General features: G+C 49.7%; 1 protein-coding gene across 1 annotated transcript; it reads right to left on the bottom strand.

Annotated features, from left to right (window-relative positions):
• Nucleotides 1-2,068: 2,068 nt before the first annotated feature.
• On the bottom strand, nt 2,069-16,988 carry LOC125509818 (sphingoid long-chain bases kinase 1-like). The gene is made up of 9 exons (XM_048674846.1): nt 16,705-16,988; nt 7,915-8,441; nt 7,434-7,802; nt 6,239-6,332; nt 6,127-6,164; nt 5,157-5,303; nt 4,119-4,218; nt 3,074-4,023; nt 2,069-2,965 (listed from the first exon to the last, which is right to left on the bottom strand). The coding sequence occupies exons 2-9, from the start codon at nt 8,320-8,322 to the stop codon at nt 2,813-2,815; spliced, it is 2,259 nt and encodes a 752-aa protein (XP_048530803.1). The 5' UTR covers nt 8,323-8,441; nt 16,705-16,988; the 3' UTR covers nt 2,069-2,812.
• Nucleotides 16,989-20,211: the final 3,223 nt, after the last annotated feature.

The following is a 20,211-nucleotide window of genomic DNA, read 5'->3' as shown; positions in this document are numbered from 1 at the left end:
AGGTCGAGATGAGGTCCACGATCGACATGGATGAGCTGGTCTTGTGGTCGTTGCGACCGGGCAAGAACCGTGTGAACGGTGTGGCCGGCACGGAGCTGGCGACGTAGGCAGCAACATTCCCGTCCATGATCGCTTGCATCGCCTCTGTGTGTGCCTCCGCATCGATCTTCCTGAACAGGGCGTCAGTCTCTGCCCGCAGGGCGGCCAGCTGCCATCACTCGCGGCCAATGTTGTGGCGCTGCGCATGGATTGGAACAGCGGCGCTGCTCATCCCGGGAGCCTGAATTCTCCGCGACCATGGCCACAACGGCATCTTCGTTCGTATGTGATTTGTCCCTTGCCGAGCCAGTGCTGCTCGAGAAGCCGGAGGTTGTATCGCTGCTCCTCTTGCAGCATCCAAAACACGGAGACCGACAGTGCAGGTTGTGTTGGCTCCTACTCCACTACCATGACGGAGTCGTACTGCGCCCGCGTCATGGTGAAGCCGACAACCGGCGCGGAAACGGTTGAGGGCTCGACCTTATCGTCAGACGCCTCCTGCATTGTGCGGTCATCATCCTCCATCTTTCCTCCAGCGAGCTCGGAGACAGTCCGCCCTCTATGTGCCATACACGCGGGCCTGGCGGTTGTTAGCAAGGACCGCCTTCTCGTGCTTCTGCGCCGACAAGAGCCGCTTCCACGGCGCTCTGCCAATCGCCATCATTGCGTCAGCGGTCATGGACGAATGAGGAAGGAGAAGCAGAGGTGGTGCAATTTGGGTTGTGTGCGACCGTGTTTATAGCAGGCATCCATCAAGCAAAGCAGCGGTTTGAATGCGGGCGGTGGGTTTCTCGGATGGCGCACTTGTTATATGCCGAGTAGGCGGACGGACGAATAGCCGGGATCCATGCAGTAGGAAGCCGTCTCGTCGCCCAGTCTGGTCACTTTGCTCTGAGACGGCATTGAACACTGCGCGGAGAGCGAGCGAGCGGACACGGCGCCAGGGACGCTCTTGGCCAGTGTGTCCCTTCAATCTACATCATGTTGCGGAGCGGTCGCATCCACTCTAAACCGATAGAATGTGGCGCGGGACGGCTGGAGCGGTCGCACAAGAGAGGCAAGTGTCTGCATGAGAGGGGTTTCGAATGGGACCGTTTGCCGGACACGTACGTGGCAGAGGTCCAAACGCAAAGCTCCCCTTGATTTGCGTCTGATTTGTGAGAAAACGGACTACAGACACGTTTGCGGACAAATACGTATTAAATGACAAAAGTGCGTCTGGACTGTCCGAACATTTCGCAGGCCATTTGAGGATCCGTATTAGAAATGCCCTTCTTTTTTTTAAGGAAAGAGTCGCAATCGCCAGGTGCCTTTTGTTCGCTACCCTTTTTAGCAACCTCCAGCTCGTGCTAGCTACCAACTGCGTCCTACAATTATCAAACCAACGGTTCTATATATCTTTGCCAGTGATGGTTTCCGTACCTAAATAAAGATTCTAATGATCCTGGTTACCAGAAGCGTGGCGTTTGTCGGTTTGTCCGTGCCGAATGCTTTACAGACCTTTTTTGAGGACACGGATTTGGTGAACATGGATGCACGCGCATCCTTTATGAATAATAAATTCCAAAAAAATGATAGAAAAAATCAAAAATTTCGGAATATTTTTTTTAATATACATAGTCAACCGGTGTACTCGCATATGAAGTTTCACGAAGAAATTACATCCGTGGTAATCTGGGAAAAAATGACAAAATCAAAGCTAATCGAATCTATATTAAAAAACACTGTTTAATGAATAGTATGACCGCATTTGTATTTTCTTCACTAAGAATACCATGGATGTCAATACATGATGATACTTCACACGTGAGTAGAATGATCGACTAAGGTTCATACCGCAAAAATTTCAGAATTTTTTTAGTTTTTCTAGTATTTTTTATGAATTTACTATTCACGTGGGTGCACGCACACCCATGTTCACCTTTGTATTTTTGCCTTTTTTGATGATTAATAAGTTTCAGCCCTGCAGGGGTTGTATGGTCCTCATGGACGAAATGATAAAATCAGGCATATGTAACCAACAATGTCATACTATCAAACCATGCTATTTATTCCCCAGCAGAGAACAACACATTAGTACCACATATGTACCTGCAGGTTTATCTTGACAAAGATTTATGATCCAAAACGTTTATGGCAGACAGCTGGGACAAATTACAACTCAATACATCACACTTGGCGCACAAACACAAACACAAACACAAAAAGAACTATAGGTGGGAAAGCCAGCAGCACCACAAATATCTTCTCTCCTTTTTTGGTTCGTCCAAATCCTATACTATACCGGGAACACGACATGATAGAAATCTGTTCGCGCTTTCTGTAAACGGCACAAGCTGATCAGGGACATAGCATTGGCAGTGTTTTGCTTGTCCCTCTAATGGGGGGTGACAAGCATCAAGTGGCCGGCACCAGGGACCTCCAAACAACCGCACACACCAGGTGTAGGCACCATGCTGTTCTGAACAGAACCGTCCCCCCAAGTACGCTGATCAGATAGATGGCGCTCTAGCACATCCGATACCAGCCAAAGAAAAGGCGAAACGAAGAGAGCGCAGTGGGCTGCAGACCAAATAGGCTTTACATTTCTTGGATAAATGTCACCATCTGGCACTTTCGGTCATCAAGCACCAATGTACAGCGCTGGAGTTATATGTGCCTGTCTGTCAGTGAGGCTGTTCTGGATGCAGAGGTAAAAAGATCAAGAAAGTTGCCGGTTGTACAGGTGCGAATTTCCAGGCAGATATAGGGCTGCAGGGTGATGTATTTACAGTTACTGTACAGGGTTTTTGGCTGGCCTCCCGATCAAACGACTTTGCTGAGGTAGCAAACTGCACCGGACCTGCCCCTTGACATGGAGGAGCTCCCCATCAATACCACACCCATCATGTGTATTCGGGCCTGCCTTAAGTCTCACGGATCGTACCTGAAAATAAGCACAGCAGTTTGTCAAATGAATGAAACTAGAATTGGATAATTGTTTCTGTCGTGATGAGTAAAACTGGATGCTCGACAAAGAGGAGCCAAATCCCACCTTTACATATTCCACATTCGGAAGAGAAATGTGTTTTCCAAACTGCAAAAGCACCAAAAACCTTAATAACCTTAGCCTCCCACTTCCACCAACCAGCAGCAGGTCCAGACAGTTGTCGTCATATTCAGCCTTGGGAGCAACAATCTGGGAACTTAAACTCTGCACGGTCTTGCATGAATGGTTGCATACCAATACACCGAGATAGCGCCCTTTCCTAATGACCCATCTTTCATCTAAGCTTGGGACTAGTTCCTTAGTCAGACCAAGCTCAATGTCATCTGATGGACCATGTAGCTCGATAGGAGTTTCAGGTTCCCAATTAGGTTGATTATCCCATTTAGGCTCCATATCCCACTTGGGTCCTGTATCCCACGCAGGTCCAGGATCTGAAATTGTGGATGATGTGTCTTCTTTATCATGTGTTGTGGTGCCCTTAGAAGGTTTAGTGTCATTTGTAGCAGTCAAACCTGGCCACGCTTTTTCTGTCCTTGACTTTGATTTGGATCTACGCCAGCTGGGAGTTGATGCCTGAGGATGGAGCGATTCTTCTGGTTCCTTGAAAGTACTTGTCCTCCCTAATGACTGGCGTTTTGATTTCGGATCAAGTGCCCGCACAAGTTCAGATGGTTCATTATTAGCACGTGGACTAGAAACTTCTGGTTCTCCCCCAGACATTATGCTCGTAGACATGATTGAATCAATGCTAGACAAACTTGAGGCACGTGGTAAACATTCTGCTCTCGACCTCTGAACTACATCGTCATAGAGGTCTGACGTATCAACCTTTTCTTGTCCCTCCACAATTTTATGCCCAGCACCATCAACATCTGCTACTGGAAGATACTCCAATTCAAAACTGTACTTTGGCAAGCACAGGAATTTCAGAAAACCAGCAACAATGTAACGGAGAGGACCAAAACGCTTCTGGTATTTCTCTGAGAGTTCAAGAACTGCAGCAGATAAATGGAAACTCACTTTAGTTCAAGAAGCTAATTTATATTTTAAAAATAAGAGAAAATTTCCTGAAAATTCAAGTATGTGGTACCATCACTAACAAAGCCAAAATACGAGACTGTTGTGCCAAAATGCGTAGTCCCACTCTGAATCCATTCAACAGAAAAAACATCAATAGGTGTAAAACCTCCCTGCAACGAACAAACAATTTAATGAATATTATTACTTTGACTAGATATTATATGAAAAAACATAGATAATAAAGTTGCAAGCACAATAATTGATGGTATCGACACTAAACAATTCAAATAAGTATAGGGTAGCATCTCTTAGATGAAACTACATAGTCAATAGCAAACATGACATACAGGTACTGTACAACATATTTTCACTTTGTTGGCGTCAGTGTTAAGACATGGTTGGGTGTTGCTGGCAACATGACAATAACACAGTAATGCAGAATCGAAAGAAAGCTACATCGAGGAGCGTTATGGTCGTATTAAGAGTGGAGCTGTGTTGTATTTTTGTGTGGGTCCATTGTGGAGGGATCTCAGGGAAGCCTAATGAACAATTACAAAGAAGTAACTCGCATGTGACCATGTGAGGAAGATGTACTGTCTAGCGGTCGCTACCTGCCTCATATAATAAACATGAGAAAAGATGTATGATAAGAAAGGCTCAACAGTAGGACACGCTATAGTCACGTGAATTTGGGATGAAGGTCCAACAGAACAGCTAACATTAGGGCAGTGACATACAGGCCCACACAAATGGAACCATAGGGAGGGCAGACAATTACAAATGAAAGAAGAATATTTATCTGTAAAAGAAAAGAAACAGAAACCGAAAGATATTTGGGATACTGGCATTTCAGTGTACAAGCACCATTAACCACAATTGATGAGATTTAGCTGAACCTAATTCATGATTAAATTGTTTTACATCAGGGAACTGAATCCCTAAAGGTGTATCTATGAACATAATCCTACCCAACATGATGAGTAACATTTAGGTTCTTTAATAAACTTTTTAAAATGCGACGTCAACAAATTATATGCAAAGTTGCAAAGAGGAGTTAAACATACATAGAAAACCGTCAGTAAAACTGTACAAATGAAATGTTATTTACCCTGACAATGGACAATGCTGCAGAAATTGGATCTTTAACACCCAAGACTGTCCAAACAAGTGAGTTATCAGATCCTGCAGGTATTATACCAATTGGAAGAGAGCCTGCCTCAATTTGATCATCTCTGCACAGAAGACCATTGAGTACCTACGGAATAAGTTGATTGTTGCATCAGGACCTGTAGTTAGCACCTAGCACACAAATATCTATTTTGACAACAGGGAGAGGATGAGTTCGGGAAACTACCAAACAAACAGGCTCCTTGAGTGCTCATGGAAATATAACAGTAGTAAACATACATGGCCCTCAAATGTTAAAGATTAGTATTTAGTTGGTAGTACTACTGAAACAATTTAAACCTTCTGAGTATCCAAAACCCAGCAACTTTGTTCAATGAACTCAAAATTGTTGTGGCATAGCAAAGTAGAATATGGTGTATGCAAACTTTTTATGTCCCTAGATAAAACCCCTGAACCTAGTAATTACCAATCGAGTGGGTGAAGTTAGGGAGCTAAAACATTGGTAACAAAATAAAGGTGCAGAATTTCTTTCAGGGTATTGTGGCAACCTCTTCGTTGTAGCTATTACTAATAAGAGTGTGGATTTTGTACATTCTGTGGACTATAACCCCCCCCCCCCCCCCCCCCCCCCCCCCGCCCCCCCGCATGTCAGGCATTCAAAATTAATCAAAAATTAAGTAGTAGTCGAATCCAGACCACAAATGTGTGAAATGAGTATTTGCTATGGCGGTTGGCAAATATGCTGAAAATATATGAATCCCAAAGCACAAACTGATGCTGTGTGGCCATTGGGGGAAAGTTCGGAAAATTTAGAAAATCCAGATGTATAAGAGTAATAAGACTGACACTAGGATTATCTTTTCTCGTTACTATACCACACTAGACCCTAAAAAACTAACATGACAGAGAGACCAACAAAAAGAATATGCATGGAATTAATATACACTAACCTCGTTAACAATTCCATCGCCACCGACACATACAATTCCTAGAAAGTGCAGGCAAAAAATGATTTAGATGATCAACATAAACTACTAAGGAAAGATGTAAAGATAAATATACCATCTGGACAGGTACTAAAATCAATAGTTGATACAAGAGATTTTGCATGACCAGCATGTGTAGTTTTAATCACTTCCATCTTGAAACCTGCAAGCTGTCTCTAACACTTATTATTATTATTAAACCAGACAAAAGTACTTGAGGTACAAAAAAAAACATCTGCATAAACGAGCATCACCTATAAACTTTTTATATATAACTGAATGGCAAAATGTCAAAGAGTACAGAAATGGCATTCCTAATAAATTCAGCATCCCAGAACTGAGTAACTGACATAAGAAGTCAATATAGATGTCAAAGGCCATGGAGCCGACATGACATGGATCGAAATGTTTATAGAACCGTGGTCCGAATGTAGGGCCAGGCTAATGAATGGAATCAAAGGTAAAATCAGGCTAGTGATTGAGATTGGGATTTTAAACTATACAGCATACAAGACTCAGTATTACACGTTACTAATCTAAAGTACATCAGTTTATTTTATCGTATTGCCTTTTTGCCTTCTACATGCCACCCTAAGTAAAATATATTAAGATCCACATATTATACATCTTAGTAATCAATATAACCACAAAATGAATTGAATAAGACCAGAAATGAGTTCAACTGAATGTAATGTAAGAAAGTGTTCCCAGTTTACAAAAAGAACAACCCAAATACAACTTTGCAGTATAAATTTGCAGATTTGCATAAATGACTCATTTTTACACGAATTGTGTCAACTTCAAAAATCTGGTAAAACAATGATTCGATGGCCGGATCTAGATCCGATTACATCAAACAAAAAGGTTTCTACTTAGGATCGTGATCCTAACAACATTGCATTTGAAGGTAATCAATGGTATGACAGTGTCGATGTGAGGTACTCCCTCTGTAAAGAAATATATTTCTTTATGGAGGGAATAATTTTCTAATTCATCACTTCGTAACTTAAACTAAATTGCTCAATACAGGAAGTGGTAAACAAGGAAATCTAAAACACATACATGGAAACATGTTTTCCTTTTTAGATGAGAACACATTTTTAAGTTGGGTGAAGATCATCGTAGCGACCACCGTTGAACATGTGAAATACCTTACTAATCTAATTTTGAAAGCATGCTTAATTGCTTATAAACTGAATTAATATCTTATTTGGCAACCACCCAAGTAGATGTGATCTCGGTATTAACTGCTTCTACTTAACTAGACATACCTTAAATATGGGCTCCACTTTCCCATGGAAAACTTTGCTAGATCTACCATGTCCAGATCGAGGATTCAGGATGACAAGTATCTTTGGCGGAGACCGACATTTAACATATGGATCAAGCATGGCATCAAATGGAATGAGTTCAGAAGAATGCTTTTTGCTTGATGCCATGGGGTGTGGTAACAGATTTACATAGCATTGCTGATCTGCAAAACCATTAACCCACCGAAAGGCCTCATGTGGAGCAGTAGATAGGAAACGCAAGTCCTTCTGGATTCTTCTAGGCTTCATAAAGCAGGAAAGTCCATTAGATCTCCTTTCAAGAGGGCATGCATGCACGGTGAAATGCCGAAGCCCAGAATTGTATGATACCTGTGGGTTAAGTTAAACAAGAGCTTATTATTAATGTGATATATGCTTGTGGTAAAACTCAGAAACACATATATGCTAGTTGCAGACTGAAGTCAATGAGCTAACAACTTACAGATACAATGTCCTCGAGCTTAAGGATGTTAGAGCCCCATACTAAGGCTTCAGTGGTGAGCCTAGCATCAAAACAATTACCACTAGACCCTGATCCCGACTGTTCACCTGAAACGCTTCTGTCTTTGTTATCTAATGTAAGCTTCCCAGAACAAACTTCGTATCCTAACAAATCAGACTTCTCATCTTCAATTCGGTTATCGTGAGTGCTCCCCTTTTCTGGATCTTTGCTTGCACCTTCTACATTCTTTTGCTTTAAGAATTTTGTATTGCTTGTTTCTGGAAATACAGGAGAAGGATCTTGCTCTGCTGCAGTTGGAGATCGCCTGCTACTTGTACGACGAAGCACTTTATGGATCAGTCCCCTTGGTGAAGTAAGATTCTGCTCGTGATGGTCAGACTTCTGCATCTCTTTCTTCTAAAAGTAAATCCAGTACAAGCATAGCATTGGAGCTACATGTTAGGAAAAGCCTACGACAATAAAGGCATCACTCCACAAAGCTCATGTGAAGCCACTTATGACTGAGCCTGCAGAATACATGTAACAGAACATCAAACAGATAGTAATAAAACAGATGTGTGCCTTAGTATGTTGTATAAGAAATAACTGGCAACAACTGATCAAAGTGCAATAAACTCCCTGTTATGACCGGCCAGGTCTATGGCCGAAGGAGGCCCAACAGGCAGGCTTAGGCCCGCAAGTTATCTTAGTTTTTATTTTCAGATTATGCAAGTTATCTTAGGTTAATTCTTATACAAGTTATCTTAGGTTAATTCTTCTGCAAGTTATCTAGGATATAAATATAGGTTGTAAGACTCTTTTTGGAATTAAGCAATAAGACTATTTCTATTGCCCGGCTCCCAGAGGAGCCGGAAACCCTAAACCCTAGCCGCCTCCTTCTCTCGCCGCCGCCGCACCGCGCCAGGACGGCGCCCCGCCGCCGGCCGCCGCGCTCAAGCCCTCGCCCTTCCCCCTCCTTCCTCTACTGTCTCCGACCAAGACCGGGCAGAACCCTAGCCGCTAACACCTTGGTATCAGGTACCCGGGTTTCGACCATGTCTTCCCCGCCAATCCCACCACCGCTGCCCCACGCCTCCCCCACCGCCGCTGCCACCGATTCCTCCACTACCGCCGCCGCGTCGACGGGCACTACGGCCTCCCTGTCGGCGCCGCTCTCCTCCGCCCCCGGCACCACGCCGGGCCAGGGCCAGCCGCAGCTTCCCATCCAGCCATCGCCGCAGCTTCCCATCCAGCAGCCATCGCCGCCGCCTTCCCCCCCGCCGCCGCAGTTCACACCAGAAGCTATGGCCGGCGTGCTCAATGACCTAGTCGTGGCGGTCCAGGGCATCCGTCTCTACTTGGCCAGCCCATACGGGCCGCCCCCACCGCTCCACCAGACCGCGGCCACGGGCCAGCAGGCGCTGCCGTGGTACCCCGTACCGGCGGCTCTCACCGGCGGCTACCCGGCGCTTCCCGCTCCGACGGCTTCGACGACGCCCTGGCCACAATGGCCGACGCCGTTCACGGCGCCAACCGCGCCATCCGCCTCCGCCCAGGGACCGCAGTGGCCGACCTGGACTCCACCATCCGCGCCACCCTCCACCGCGCCGTCCCTCCCGGCGGCCACGGCGCGCGCTCCACCACCGCCACCGCCCAACCCTGGGCCGGGCGGGTCCTCGCCGAGCGGCCTCCCTATCCAGGAGGCCCGCTTTCCTTCGTCGCCATCGCCGCTGCCCGACTAGCTCCACGGGCCGCCGTCGGCTCCCACGGAGGCCCGGCCCTCGTCAGGGTCCCCGTGGCAGCCCGAGGCGTCGGGCGTCCCAGGGCAGTACGCCGGGCCGTCTACCCTGGACCGGGCGCCGTCCTCCGCCCTCCGCATCGCCGAGGCCGTGGCCCCGGGCACCCCACACCAGCAGCCGCCCCGGTTCGCCAAAATTGACTTCGCCACGTACGACGGTTCCGAAGACCCGCTTAACTGGCTAAACCAATGTGACCAGTTCTTCCGTGGACAGCGCACGCCCGCGTCCGAGCGCACGTGGCTGGCTTCCTACCATCTTCGCGGGGCCGCCCAGACCTGGTACTACGCCCTCGAGCAGGACGAGGGCGGCATGCCACCGTGGGATCGCTTCCGCGAGCTCTGTCTTCTTCGGTTCGGGCCACCGGTACGCGGGAGCCGCTTGGCCGAGTTGGGCCGCCTACCATTCACCTCCACGGTGCAGGATTTCGCCGACCGCTTCCAGGCTCTAGCGTGCCACGCGCCTGGTGTGACAGCCTTACAGCGGGCGGAGCTCTTCGTCGGCGGCCTTCCCGACCACATCCGCGTGGACGTTGAGATGAAGGGACCACAAGACCTTCAGACGGCCATGTACTACGCGCGGGCGTTCGAGCAGCGTGCCCAGGTTTTGACGTCGCCACGGCCATCCGCGCCGCGTGGGGGCCGCCAGCCTCCCCGCCCGCCTCCGGCAGCACCGGCGTCCTCTACCACCGCCCCGGCCGCTATCCCAGCCCCGACACGGCCGTTCCGGCGCCTCACTCAGGCGGAGCAGCTGGAACGCAGGCGCCTGGGCCTGTGCTTCAACTGCGATGCGCCATATGCGCCGGGCCATGTTTGTCCGCGCCTTTTCTACCTGGAGACGACGGACGAGATCGAGGATGACACCCCGGAGGCCGACCTCGGCGCCCTGACTCTTGCGGAGCCCGCAGCGGCACCCGCACCGGGCCCGGCTACCGCCTTCGTGGTGTCCCTTCATGCGCTGGCCGGCATCCGTGATGAACGGACGATGCTTTTACCGGTCATGATCCATGGCGAGCGCCTGGTGGCCCTCCTGGACACAGGTTCCACGCATAATTTCCTGCCAGAGGCCACCATGCGGCGTCTTGCGCTCCAGCCGGCCGGAGGAGAGCAGTTACGGGTCACGGTCGCGAATGGCGACCGTCTACGCTGCCATGGGCTCGCCCGCGACGTGCCCATCACTATCGGCGACGAGCACTTCACCATCACATGCGCCGGCATCGATTTGGGCTGCTTCGACTTTATCCTCGGCGTCGACTTCTTGCGCACGTTGGGTCCTATCCTTTGGGACTTTGACGCGCTAACGATGACCTTCTGGCGTTTGGGTCGTCGCATTCGGTGGGAGGGCATTCGGGGGGCCGAACCCGCGCCCCCTCTTCAGCTGGCCACAGCGACCACGGAGGCCAAGCATCCGCTCTTGGACGGGCTCCTGCAGCAGCACCGGGATCTCTTTGAGGAGCCGCAGGGTCTGCCACCGGCCCGGATCTACGACCACCGTATTCACCTCCTTCCGGGATCGGCCCCTATGGCCGTGCGGCCTTACCGGTATCCACAGCTGCAGAAGGACAAGTTGGAGCGACAGTGTGCACTCATGCTTGCCGCCGGCATCATCCGCATCTCCACGTCCCCGTTTACAGCACCGGTCCTCCTCGTGTTTAAGTCGGATGGCACGTGGCGTTTCTGCATTGACTACCGTGCCCTTAATGCTCTCACATTGAAGGACAAGTTTCCTATTCCGGTTGTCGATGAGCTTCTCGACGAGCTGCACGGGGCACGCTTCTTCACCAAGCTGGACCTTCGATCAGGGTATCATCAGGTGCGCATGCATCCAGACGACATCGCCAAGACGGCGTTTCGGACTCATCACGGCCACTTCGAGTTCTTGGTGATGCCCTTTGGCCTCTCCAACGCCCCGGCGACGTTTCAGGCCTTGATGAACGATGTCCTTCGGCCCTACTTACGCCGGTTTGTGCTCGTTTTCTTTGATGACATTCTTATCTATAGCGCCTCTTGGGCAGAGCACCTCCAGCATGTGGCCATCGTCTTCAACGAGCTTCGGGCGCATCATCTTCATCTTAAGCGCTCGAAGTGCTCGTTCGGGACGCCGTCGGTCGCTTACCTCGGCCACGTCATCTCGGCCAAGGGAGTGGCCATGGATGCCGACAAGGTCGCGGCCGTCGCCGCCTGGCCGATTCCGCAGTCTCCGCGTGCTCTTCGCGGGTTTCTTGGCCTCGCGGGGTACTACCGAAAGTTCATCCGGGAGTTTGGCCTCATCGCGGCCCCACTCACGCGTCTCCTCCGGCGCGACGCCTTCTCTTGGGACGAGGAGGCCACTTCAGCCTTCGAGGCCCTCAAGGGGGCCCTCACGACGGGACCCGTACTGCAGATGCCGGATTTTGACCTCCCCTTCACCGTCGACTGCGACGCTTCCGGTGCGGGGTTCGGTGCGGTCCTACACCAGGGCGAGGGACCCCTCGCTTTCTTCAGTCACCCATTTGCCGCACATCATCTTAAGTTGGCGGCGTATGAGCGTGAGCTCATTGGGTTGGTGCAGGCCGTACGCCATTGGCGGCCCTATCTTTGGGGTCGCTCTTTCTGGATCCGCACGGATCATTACAGCCTCAAGTTCATGCTAGATCAGAGGCTCTCGACGGTGCCCCAGCACCAATGGATCAGTAAACTCTTTGGCTTTGACTTCACCGTCGAGTACCGTCCGGGTCGCCTTAACACCGTCGCCGACGCCCTGTCTCGGCGTGATGCCGATGTGGACGACGGTGCGGCGGAGGGGGCGGCCTTCTGCATCATCACCGGGCCCTCCTTCGCCCTCTACGACGACATCCGCCGGGCGACTGCTGCTGCGGCTGATTCCCTCCTCCTACAGCAGCAGTTGGCGGCGGGTGAGCTGGAGGAACCGTGGCGCCTTGCCGATGGCCTGCTTCTCCATGGGTGCCGGGTCTTCGTTCCGGCGCACGACGATCTTCGCCAGCAGGTGCTGCGCCTCGCTCACTCGGCGGGCCATGAGGGAGTGCAGAAGACGCTCCATCGTCTCCGCGCCGACTTCTACATTCCCGGTGATTGTGCCTTGGTCCGTGACTGGGTACGGTCGTGTGTGACGTGCTAGCGCAACAAGACGGAGACTCTACGGCCGGCTGGCATGCTGCAACCCTTGGAGGTCCCTACTCAGGTTTGGGCGGACATCTCCATGGACTTCATCGAGGGCCTTCCCAAGGTGGGCGGCAAGTCTGTCATTCTCACGGTGGTCGACCGCTTCTCCAAGTATGCTCATTTCATACCGCTCGGCCATCCATATTCAGCGGCATCGGTTGCCCGGGCCTTCTTCGATGGCATTGTCCGTCTCCATGGGTTCCCTTCTTCGATCGTCAGTGATCGGGACCCCATGTTCACGGGACACGTGTGGCGTGACCTTTTCCGGCTGGCGGGCGTGAAGCTACGCCTCAGCACAGCCTTCCACCCTCAGACGGACGGCCAGTCTGAGATCGTTAACAAGGTGATTGCCATGTATTTGCGCTGTGTTACAGGTGATCGCCCTCGTGCATGGGTGGACTGGCTCTCGTGGGCAGAGTACTGCTACAACACCTCTTTATCACTCCGCCCTGCGAGCTACGCCCTTTGAGGTGGTGTATGGCCGGCCACCCCCGCCGATCCTGCCGGTTGATCCGGCCTCGGCGCGGACCGAGGTAGCCGGGGCCCTTCTGAGAAGTCGTGATGAGATGATCGCGGAGATCCAGCAACGACTCCTGCAGGCCCAGCAGTTGGCTAAACGTTACTATGATGGCCACCATCGCGAGGCGGAGTACGCGGTGGGTGATTGGGTCTGGCTGTGTCTACTTCACCACTCTACGCAGTCCTTGGACCCCCGCGCGAGGAAGAAGCTCGGTCCTCGCTATGCCGGTCCCTTTGCGATCCTGGAACGCATTGGAAAAGTGCCTTACCGTCTGCAGCTTCCGGCAGGCGCCCGGATCCATGATGTCTTCCATGTCGGGCTGCTCAAGCCATTCCGCGGCGAGCCACCTGCGGCACCGCCGGCTCTTCCACCGGTCACGGACGGGCGTCTCCTTCCTGAACCAAAGAAGGCGTTGCAGGCTCAGCTGCGCCGAGGCTCCTGGTACGTCTTGATCCGGTGGACTGGACTACCAGAGGAGGATGCTACTTGGGAGCAGCGCGAGGAGTTCCTCCAGCACTACCCCGACTTTCAGCTCGAGGACGAGTTGTTTGCGCAGGCGGGGAGAGATGTTATGACCGGCCAGGTCTATGGCCGAAGGAGGCCCAACAGGCAGGCTTAGGTCCGCAAGTTATCTTAGTTTTTATTTTCAGATTATGCAAGTTATCTTAGGTTAATTCTTATACAAGTTATCTTAGGTTAATTCTTCTGCAAGTTATCTAGGATATAAATATAGGTTGTAAGACTCTTTTTGGAATTAAGCAATAAGACTATTTCTATTGCCCGGCTCCCAGAGGAGCCGGAAACCCTAAACCCTAGCCGCCTCCTTCTCTCGCCGCCGCCGCACCGCGCCAGGACGGCGCCCCGCCGGCGGCCGCCGCGCTCAAACCCTCGCCCTTCCTCCTCCTTCCCCTACTGTCTCCGACCAAGACCGGGCAGAACCCTAGCCGCTAACACTCCCCCTCCCCCCCCACCCCCCTCGAGCGCCCCTCCCCTCCCCCTGCCGCCGCCGGGCAAAGCCCAGGCAGATCCGGCGGCGGTGGGACCTTTCTCCCCAGCGGCTTCCCCCTCGAGCGTGGGCTCGACGAGGCTGACGGAGCGGAGCTTCACTGGGCCTGGCGTGGCGAGCACGCGAGCAGCGCGGCGCGACCCTGTGGGGACGTGGCTGCGGCTACTTGGCTGTGCCCCAGCGAATCCTGGCGGCGGAGGCTGCGAGCTGGCGCGTCAGCAGCCACGGTCGACGGCGGCGAGGTGCAGGGTGGCAGATCCCTGTGATGGTGCCACTAGCGCCACCCGGCGGCTGTTGCACTGCGCTAGCCGGTGCTCCCGTACTTCGACGGTGATGATAAGTGGCTTCCTTCTCGGTGCTGGTGGTCCTCTCCGGTGATCTGCTTCCCTGTCTCCTGTCTGCCCTTGCATCGGTGGTCTTTGGGGGTCTGTGGTCTTGGGCCAGGGCGAAATCCCTGCGCGGCGACGGCCTGCGCTGACAACGGCGACACCTGAGGATGCCGTTACCTCCATGGAGGCGCTGTCAAGGCCCTGACTGGCCCCTCTCCTCGAGCACCGGGGGAAACCCTTAGTCTAGTTCGCTGGACAAGGCAGCGGCAGCGGCTCATCGCCGTCCCCTTCTTGAAGGCGCTGCTTGGGTTGCACTTGGAGTCCCTGATGTGGCAGCTGGAGATGGTGGCCTCCCCGGTCTTTCCGGCGAGGCTTGTTGGCGATGCATTGCTGTGATGTGGGCTGCAGCATAGGGCATGGGCATCTAGGGCGCAATGTACGCCAGTGCCGGCGTGTCCAAGACGATGGCTTCCCTAGTTCCGTCCAGATCCTGCCATCCGCCTGCCAATTCTCCTAGGCACAGGGGTGGAAGGTACGTTGGCCCAGGCAGCCCTGGAAATGTGGTCTTCTTTGGAGGCACCTGCCGCCTGGCAATGGCTGTGACGTGGCCTTGACACTCTGAGTCTAGCTTCCTCACCATTCATGGTTAGAGGCTGGACAAGGTGAGACCTTTCGTCGTTGCTGTCTGTAGGTGGTGGCACCTCCTCACCTGCTCATTTGGTGAGGACGGTGGTGTGTGTGCGTGTGTCCCTCCTGCTGGGAGGTTGTACCTGTACCTGTATTCTCTTCCTGTTCAATGAAATGAAACGCAAAGTCTTTTGCGTTTTCTCGAAAAAAAAGTGCAATAAACTAGGAGTCCAGAAAAGTACATAGGCCAGCTACCTAGTGGTCACTTGTGGGTTACATACCAACATATACAGATCTAAAGAAATTAAACCACCCTCCCTGAACTATGCCAGACATACAAATATTTATAAATGAAACTGGAACACTGCAAAAGAATATTTAACTTAGCATCTGGAATTTATCTCCAACATAATAAACATGCTCCTAGTTTGCATACTCACCAGGTTTGCATGTTAGTCAATGTAGTGCCTTCCTACAGCACAGTAACATACTGAAACTAAACAGTCAACTAGGAAGCGATAACTTCTAGACAAACGGGTACATACAGGTAAGTATGTAACGAACTGGGTAATATAATCTAGACTATGAAGGGCGAAAATCATCAAATACCAATTGCATGCTCCTGGTTTGACCAACGAAGCCTGGACATTTCGTAATCCTACCTGAAGTGTCATGGTTCATAAATATAATACTGGAAGCCATGCTGCATGTCTGGAAAGGCCAAGGCTACAAACAGCTGGGGAATGCTTCTAAGGATCCCTAACCAATAGATAGCGACTAAGGAAAAGACTACAAAGCAACCTAAGGGAACATCATGTTAGGTACAACATAGGCGGGTTATTTAAAAATATACAAAAAGGTGAAAAACTCTGTCTACCTAACTTGAGCAATCTGAATGCAAAAGCTTTTCATTGGAAGGTACCAAGCAACTTCTAACAAAGTGTGCCCCATTCCAGCTTTAAAGCTGTCACTAGCAGCTCTGGTAAGGACAGGCAGCTGAAGCTGATCCAACCGCAGCCAAAATCTAAATGTCACGGTTCAAAGCTCATAAGTAAAAAATAATAATCCCCTGCTTAGTTTAAAAATAAAACCATACAGCTTTGCGATAAAATCTCGCGGCGCTACATAATTCCACACAGCAGGAACTAAAGGATTTTCCCAGACGACTAGCAGTAATTTCCTAGCTCGATTGAAATTGAAGGGCGTCTTAGTCTTACTTCTGAATAAAACTACTTCAAAATTTTCCCAATTCGACCATGCAGACATTAGGGGTGGATCCAGATGGGCGCGCACAGAATTTGTGGAGGCCAGTGAGGTTTAACCAATCGCTGGATTGCAAAAAAGCTCGTACCTCGAAAACCAATGGCCAAAATTGCAGACGGGGTCCAGACGGCAGGGTCGCGACGAGGTGGAACGGGGACGGCGACGGCGGCGAACCGCGTGAGAGGCGGAGGGGTTGCGGGGGTGAGGCGGAGGGGTGGCGATGAGCTACGGCACGGCGGCAGCTCTAGGGCTGGGCACAGCGGTCGGGTTGGAGCTTGGGTAGGTCAGGACTAGGGAGAGGACGAAGAAGAGGAAAGAATGGTGCACAGGACGGTGGAGAGGAAACCATGGAGCAGGTGGATTTTGACTCCGGGTGCCTGGAGCAGCTATTTGATTCGGAAAGAAACAAAAAATGGTAAGGTGTTTTATTTTGGAGCTTGGACTTTTTTTTCAGGGCATGTACATTTTGTAATTTTTTTTATTAGTGTATGCACCAACGTGAAGAATACTCCCTCCGTACTACATACATCCCTTTTTATTCATTTTGATAACAAGTATTTCCAAACGGAGAGAGTATATAAGAAAAAGCGAGGTGGGTATATTTTTTTAAAAGGGGAATATATAAATATTGATATCAAGCGGATATCAAATAAACCCAACCTCTGCATCAACAATATGTCTAAAGTGAACCAATCTGTGGTTGGACTTGGATGGTTAGAGAGACTATGGTATCCCCAACCCATCAGGGTTAAGATGATATGTCGGCTCAGTCTTTCGAATGTGCTCATAGGGGTAGGGTTTACGTGTTGGCGTTCATAGGGGTGAGTGTATGCACGTGTATGCGCGTGTATATGAGCGCTTGCGTCTGTACTGTGTTTAAAAGAAAAGATATCTAAAAACATTCAGGATGCATACAACCAAACAATAAAATAAAAAGAGAAAAAAATGAAAAATAAGACCTTATCACGATGATCAATTACCCGTAATAGCAGCACTGTAACCACCACAAAAGACAACATGCGGACTATAAAGAAGGTTCTATAAAAGCAACGCCTTCAGAAAGGAAACAATACACAAGCATTGTCTTTACCCGATCAAATATCATAGGTTTTCACCCTAGAGAAAGACCGTGTTCCCGAAAAATAATGCCTTCAACAAGGTCATTGCCAAGCACAACCGATAAAGGCCAGACCTTGGGTTTTTATCCTGGAAATCATGACTCCGTACTCTGTAACATCCTAATTTTCAATTTGAATGTTATACATAGGTCATTATATGCATATCATATTTTTTTTGCATTTTTGGTTGTGATCCTAGAAATCTTAAGCAACTCAAGGATTCAAGAAGAGAGTTGAAGATTTCGTTTATTTTCATGTTTGAATTTTTCTCAAATTTAAAAAGAAGATCAATTTGATTTTAATATTTTCTCTCCAATTATTTCTAATAATAAAAATAAATGAGAGAAGATAATATGACTTCTTCAAAAGAAAGGAATATTGGAGAAGAAATTTTAAAATCAAATTTATATTTTCTTTAGATTTTATTTGCTATTTTATTTGAATTAAAAAATATGCATTTTTGAAAATTGTATTTATAGGTCAGAAAAATGTTCACTTTGTTCTAAATATTAGATTTAGACAGTAAAAATTGTTTCTGATATTTTTAGAATTTTTTTATATTTTATTAGAATTTTCTTCGGGCGAAATTTTATTTAAAAAAAAACTTCCCGCCCGACTGGGCCAAAGGCCCAGCCGAGCAGGACGGCCCGCAGCGCCGCCGCCTTCCTCCCGCGCGAAGAGACACCCCGCCGCCGCCGTCCGAGTCCGGCCGGGGCACGACTCCCGAGCCGTCCCGGCGCCCCCTCCCGCAAGCCACACCCCCCTCGGCCTTTATAAGGCGGAGCCGCCGCCGCCCCTCCTCCTCACCTCACCCCGCCGCCTCCTCGCCACCGCAAGCCGCCGCCTACCGCCGCCTGTTGTTGCCGCTGCCGCGCCGCCTTGCCACCGCACTCAGCTGCTGCCACCGCCCGACGCAGCGCCGCCGCACCGCAGCCCCGCGCCGCCGTCTCGCCAGAAAACCCACCGCCGACCCGCCGGCTTTTAGGTAAAAACCTTTTTAGGGTTTTGTCGGTTTATTTTGGTTTTCTTGGTTTTTCTCGGTTATTTCCAATCGGTTCTAAGTAGCGAACGTTCTCTGTTTAGTTCGTTTTAATGAACACGTTCGTTCATTTGGTTCTGTTAAAGAATGTTCATTCGATAGGTTTTTTATTTTATTTTCAGCCAGGGACCTATCCGTGAATACTTTTATCACAGATTAGTCCCTAATCTTCAAACCCTCGCAACTTTTTGCTCGTTCGTCCAAATCCAGTGAAACCAACGCCAAAATCTTTGTCTTGTTCCCCTCTTTTCAGATAATCAACTTGAACATGATTTTGATAATTTAAAAATTGGTTGCAAGCAGATTTGAATTTGAACTTCTTATGATCATAGTTTGTGTTTCGTAGCTCCGATTTGTTTGATTCTTTTTTGCAAATCGGAGCTCATCAGTTGAACTGTCAGTTCAGATCTTTTTATTTGAGTTTTACCCTTGCATCTTATGCTTGAGTGCTTATGTAAGCTATTGTTTGTTCATGATAGAGTTTCCGGAGTGCGAACTACTACGAATCACTAGGGTTTTCAGATTGCCAACAAGGCAAGTAACACTTTGATCATATCCCTTATTACCCAGTTTTTCTGCATTAGTTTCAATCCTCAGGCATTGCATGAGTACGATCTGTTTAACATGTGGGTATTGAGAAGTAGTTGTTGAGGTAGTACCTATTGCCCTTTCATTCAAACCTTGGGAGTTACTACGTTACGCTTATTATACTTTGCTATGCTATGCTCGTAGACGTGGTTTGGTTTGAGTGATTCATGATAGTTGTGAATATTATTATGAACTAACGGATTACTTAAGGTGGCTACTTTAACACACATCTGGGCGGATTGTTTGTGGGCACCTGGGGAAATCCAGTGTTGTCCAAAGGAGAATCCCGAGGTATCCGTGTGATTTTTCCTATGGTTCGCCACCCAGGCTCAAAGGGATCGTTATGTTATTCATGCTGGAAACTTCTGTGTGCAGCCACAAGCCATTATGGGCTCTGGCATAGTTGAGTAAGTTGCGGGAAACCTTCCCATGATGGGCTAGTGGATGTAGGGGATTGTATGGGCTCTGGCTGTAGGACGCGACCACTAAGATGAGCCATAGGACATTCTTCTCTACTTATTTCTGACTCTTCTCCACTTTCCACTCTATAGATGGCGGACCCAAGGAACAAGTTTGCTCAACCGGATGAAGACACCCCTTTTGGACGACACTTGAAGGAAGCCATTAGATACCTGAACATCGGAATACCAAGCTTCACGGGGACCTACACCGCCACTCTACCAGAAGAAGAGCGTTGGAAAATTCGAGTACATGTTCCAGGAAGGACATTCACACCAGTTACTGAGCCCATAGAGTTTTCCTTTGATGCACCAACCTGGAGTCTAGGAAAGAGCATGGCAGCTCACATCGCCATGGGATGCATCGACGAAGTATACCACAAGAATCTTAA

The sequence above is a fragment of the Triticum urartu genome, chromosome 1 (assembly GCF_003073215.2).
Source record: "Triticum urartu cultivar G1812 chromosome 1, Tu2.1, whole genome shotgun sequence".
Lineage (NCBI taxonomy): Eukaryota > Viridiplantae > Streptophyta > Magnoliopsida > Poales > Poaceae > Triticum > Triticum urartu.
Note: the sequence above shows the minus strand (reverse complement) of the source record. Positions and strands in the feature narration are given on the sequence as shown.